At 36.9% G+C, this 5,070-nt stretch overlaps 1 protein-coding gene across 1 annotated transcript; it reads right to left on the minus strand.

Moving 5' to 3' along the window:
- Nucleotides 1-628: 628 nt before the first annotated feature.
- Nucleotides 629-4,083, minus strand: LOC121408370 (protein CutA homolog). The gene is made up of 3 exons (XM_041599828.1): nt 4,047-4,083; nt 3,814-3,912; nt 629-922 (listed from the first exon to the last, which is right to left on the minus strand). The coding sequence occupies exons 2-3, from the start codon at nt 3,906-3,908 to the stop codon at nt 667-669; spliced, it is 351 nt and encodes a 116-aa protein (XP_041455762.1). The 5' UTR covers nt 3,909-3,912; nt 4,047-4,083; the 3' UTR covers nt 629-666.
- Nucleotides 4,084-5,070: the final 987 nt, after the last annotated feature.

A 5,070-nucleotide genomic window follows, 5' to 3' on the forward strand; every position in this document is an offset into this window, starting at 1 on the left:
TATCAAGCATTAACAAACTATGTGAATAATTCACATCTTCAGCTGGTGCTTTTTACAAGTTAGATTGAATTAAAAATACATGTTTACCTACACGTACTTCTACAACCAACTTGTCTTTCTTTTAAAAGAAATTGACAAATTCAAAGTACACTAGTGTCTACGTGAATTTTCACTGTCCTGCTATAGAGTCAAACCTGGATTCTGGGCTATTTATTTAGAATCTTACGTCAAATGGGCAGCTTTAGATGGGTGATACTGGAGCATGGTTATTAGGGTCAAGCATTGTTATGCGCTTTCGCAAAACAGCTGCCCATTGACTTAAGGTGAATAGCAGTATTTTGGCCAGGTAAACATTTCACAGAAATTACATCCCAAATCTACAACTGACTCATGAGGGAGTTTATCTTTCAAGAGTTTATTATGAATCAAATCAACGTCAATCTCAGAGCTTGACTGGGTCAATGGTTGTTGTTGTGTCAAGAGTAAACAATAATGCAGAAAAATCTGTTGAATTCTTCCTTATTTCAGTATGTATCTCTTAATCATTTTCCATCTGCTCTTTTCAGTTAAAAAGCTCACATACATCGAAATTTCCTGCTGATCAATGGGACTCCTTTGTTCACTTAACTGTTGAACCTGAATATCCTGATATCGAAAGATATCATCTCATTCTGGTACAGATTTAGTTACCCACTGCAAATAAGGCAGGTTTCCATTTTCGATGGGAAGACTGATGACCTCTGCAACATCATAAGGGTGGTTCTTTCGCATATATTCTGAGAGTTCATCGATCTTTGACCTCCTAGTCTTGATCATTAATAACACTTCTTGGTCTTTCTCGATCTTTCCGTCCCATTCATAGACAGACGTCAAACCTGGTATCATGTTGACACATGCTGCCAACTTCTGTTTAACAATATCTCTGTAAAAAAAAGAGAAGATATCAAATTTTCTAAAAAAATGATGTGACAAACAACAAAAAGTTTAGAAATATAGCAAGGATATTATGAGCATGCAGTATAAATCAGCGTGAATTATTAAAGGTCAAGTCCACCCCAGAAAATTGTTGAATTTGCATCGATAGAGAAAAATCAAGCATCCATAACGCTGCAAATTTTATTGATATCGGATGTAAAATAAGTTATGACATTTTTAAGTTTTGCTTATTTTTCACGAAACAGTTTAATGCACAACTCAGCGATATGTAATTGCGGGTCGATGATGTCCATCACTCACTATTTCTTTTTTTTTATTGTTTGAATAATACAATATTTCAATTTTTACAGATTTGACAATAAGGACCAACTTAACTTAACCATAAACTGCTAAAATAATGGTAAATCCACATGTTAAGGGAGAAATAAAACTTTGTTTCACTTGACAAGGAGGAGAAATTTAGAATATTTCATATGATAAAATACAAAAGAAATAGTGAGTGGGTGATGTCATCTGTCTACCAATTTGCATACCGACTAGGATGCGCATATAACTGTTTTGTGAAATTTTCTACATTCGATTTTGATGAAATTTTCAGTGTTTTGCTGGTTGGATTTTTCTCTTTTTTTCAAATCAACCTTTTTGTTGGTGTGGACTTGTCTTCTAAGGATGTAGACTGAACACAACAAACAGTAATGACATGCTTTGGCTAGGTTACCTAAGAGAATGGAAAATCAAATGCTCCTATTGTAAGAATCAAATACTGATATTGTTAAAATATAATTTTCAATATTTGCTCAAATTCTCCCTATTCAAAATGATATATCATTACAAAGTATCTGACTAATTTAATCAAAAGCAATATAAATTTAAACAAGTGGAATGCCTCTGGCCGTCTCACCTGCATCACGCGGTTCAATATAGCAGCAGTGCTTACTTTGAATACTACTCTAACTCGCACAAGATGTTCAGTGATACATGGTTACTCTTATGTCCACTTTTTATGAACTAGACCAACAAACTTACAGAGATATGATGGTTATTTAACAAAAAACCCCAACATTGCCAAAGTTCATTGACCTTACATGACCTTTGACCTTGATCATGTGACCTGAAACTCGAACAGGATGTTCAGTGATACTTGATTACTCTTATGTACAAATTTCATGAATCAGATCCATAAACTTTCAAAGTTATGATGGTAATTCAACAGATACACCCAATTCGGCCAAAGTTCATTGACCTTTGACCTTGGTCATGTGACCTGAAATGCGCACAGGATGATCAGTGATACTTGATTACTCTAATGTCCAAGTTTAATGAACTAGACCAATAAACTTTCAAAGTTATGATGGTAATTCAACAGATACTCCGATTCGGCCAAAGTTCATTGACCCTAAATGACCTTTGACCTTAATCATGAGACCTGAAACTTGCACAAAATTTTCAGTGATGCTTGATTACTATTATGTCCAAGTTTCATGAATCAGATCCATAAACTTTCAAAGTTATGATGGGAATTCAACAGATACACCCAATTCGGCCAAAGTTCATTGACCTTTGACCTTGGTCATGTGACGTGAAACTCATGCAGGATGTTCAGTGATACTTGATTAACCTTATGTCCAAGTTTCATGAACTAGGTTCATATATTTTCTAAGTTATGATGACATTTCAAAAACTTAACCTCAGGTTAAGATTTCGATGTTGATTCCTCCAACATGGTCTAAGTACATTGACCCTAAATGACCTTTGACCTTGGTCATGTGACATGAAACTCTAATAGGATGTTCAGTAATACTTGATTAACCTTATGGCCAAGTTTTATTAACTAGGTCCATATACTTTCTAAGTTATGACGTCATTTCAAAAACTTAACCTCAGGTTAAGATTTGATGTTGACGCCGCCGCCGCCGGAAAAGCGGCGCCTATAGTCTCACTTTGCTTCGCAGGTGAGACAAAAACTGGCTTTGTCAAGATTTCATTGTCACCGTCAGAATTTTAAGCGGCACCTGTGGTCTCACTCTGCTATGCAGGTGAGACAAATAATTATTGATCCCCCAAGTTACTAATGAAAAATAAATCACAACTGTAGGTATGGAAATAATTTGGTTACAAATGCGATATTTTGGAGATTCATCATACGCAGGGTGGTACTTGAACAAATGGTTTTTACCAATTCATGGTCTGATGGACAGGGCGGGGACAGGGTCTTTCACAATTCAAATCGCTTCCTAGACAGGTATAACCGTCGTTTCTGGGGAGTTATTCAACAATTTCTGACATTTTACTATCCCTGTGTGTTGGTGAGTGAGCCAACGCAGTTCAGCGGAACAACCAAAATACAGAGACTGAAGCTTTTGGTCTAATCGCTTCCCAGAGCAGAGAACAGTTTGAACAGTTTAAGAAGGCGAATCAGTCCTCTTGAAATCCACATCATGTGGTGATTTGCCAAAGGTTTGGATGATAAACTGTTAAACTTAAAATTTTGCCAAGTGTAAAAAATAAAACTTAAAGTTAGAGTGAAATGAAAATTGAAATACACATAGGCCTACACGCATTAATTAAACAGTGGTTTAGTCTCAGGATAGGGCCAAATCGTGGTTTTAAGAACCACTCGTAGATTTGTGTACGCGCACTTGTGAATTGTGTACAAAGTGAATGGAGGTGGAAATAGAGAACCGTGCGTGTGATTGACTGAATAAAGCGCTGCTGTATGAAGTGAACGGTGGTTCCCTATATCACGATAATGCCCAGGATAGTTCAAGTTGACTTGATAAGACCCACACTCCCACACTGGGTGCAAGGTTTCCTCGCATTCATAATTAGATTCTAGGCTTATATATTACAACTACTGGACGAGTGTACCGTACTCACGAGGCTAATTTTTCACCAACTTCTTTGTCAGGGACTGTCACAAATGCAGCAGTCAACTTGCTCGCGATCTCCGTACTCGACTCGCTGCTTGCCATTTTCCTTGATGTTGATAAGAGAACAGAATTCAATCTAAATGGGAGTAATATCTTGAATACACTTCGAAACATCAGGGAAATACACACGAAACTTGTTAAGCCAATCAAAATTGGAAATATGGTCGCAGTATATCTCACCATGGCCAAATACCATCAAGCGAGTAATACCGCCTCCGGCCGCCGGCCGTATAGGCGTAGCTGGCGCCAGCGCAGCCGCCCCAAATCGATCGACGTGCGAGCCTTCAATCCGATCCGGCATGCGTTCAAAGAATGGAATGCTTCAACACTGTGGTAAAATGTACCACAGTGTTATTATTTAGAAGTAGGTCTACCATACGGTACAATGAATAATACCAAAGTATTAGGGAAAGAATTTATATGTACTACTCTCTGGGAGATAAACTGACATAAATAAAAAAAAATAAAAATAAAATAAAAAAATTCCCACTTTGTTTCATTTAATTGCGGCGTTCCATAAGGCTCAACGCTGCCGCGCCCCTGGGATAACGGTACCTGGGATCGACCAAATTCCCAGGTCCGCCCATAGTCACCGCAGTACAGAGCTCCCCCACCCGCAGAAGATTCCGTCACCTACCAAGAAATAAAATAACTAAATAAAATGAAAAAGGGGAAATGAGAAAGGCATCATAATGAAATATGATATTATTTTTCTTTTTTTATTATTCTTTTATTAATATTATGTCGAATCGGTCACAATTAGAAAACACGAAAAATTTCGCAAGTTAGAAATTTATGCTAGAAATTTACTCACGCAATGTTGTGCCCCTAGACATAAATCGATGTGGCTATATATATCCACGACCTTTAAAACTCAAACCCATTGTAGTGACAATTTCTGAGTTTATTTTAGGATATCAAAGAAGCCTGAAATACGTTCTTGGGATACTGTGTAAAAAAAAACGTTTATCTCGTTTATGTGATACTGTGTAAAAAAAAGAATCAAAAGCAATTTAGCTTTTTTAGTTGGACGTAAAGAAATATCCACCTGTTGATTTTAAAGACAGTATTTCCGAACAGCAGGTGAATTTTCAAAAGAAAGCATTTCCAATACGTCTTGAACCCTAAGAGACACGAACTTAGTAATAATATGTAAATCATGTTTTTCTTGGTTACGCAAAATGACCAATTAGATCTCGCCCTG

This window comes from Lytechinus variegatus, chromosome 2 (genome assembly GCF_018143015.1).
Source record: "Lytechinus variegatus isolate NC3 chromosome 2, Lvar_3.0, whole genome shotgun sequence".
In the NCBI taxonomy this organism is placed as follows: Eukaryota; Metazoa; Echinodermata; class Echinoidea; order Temnopleuroida; family Toxopneustidae; genus Lytechinus; species Lytechinus variegatus.

Coding starts and splice junctions, on each gene's coding strand:
- LOC121408370 (XM_041599828.1), bottom strand. CDS start 3,908: ATGGCAAGCAGCGAGTCGAGTACGGAGATCGCGAGCAAGTTGACTGCT. Junction 923..3,813: donor GTTGGTGAAAAATTAGCCTC/GTGAGTACGGTA, acceptor TTTTTTTTACAG/AGATATTGTTAAACAGAAGT.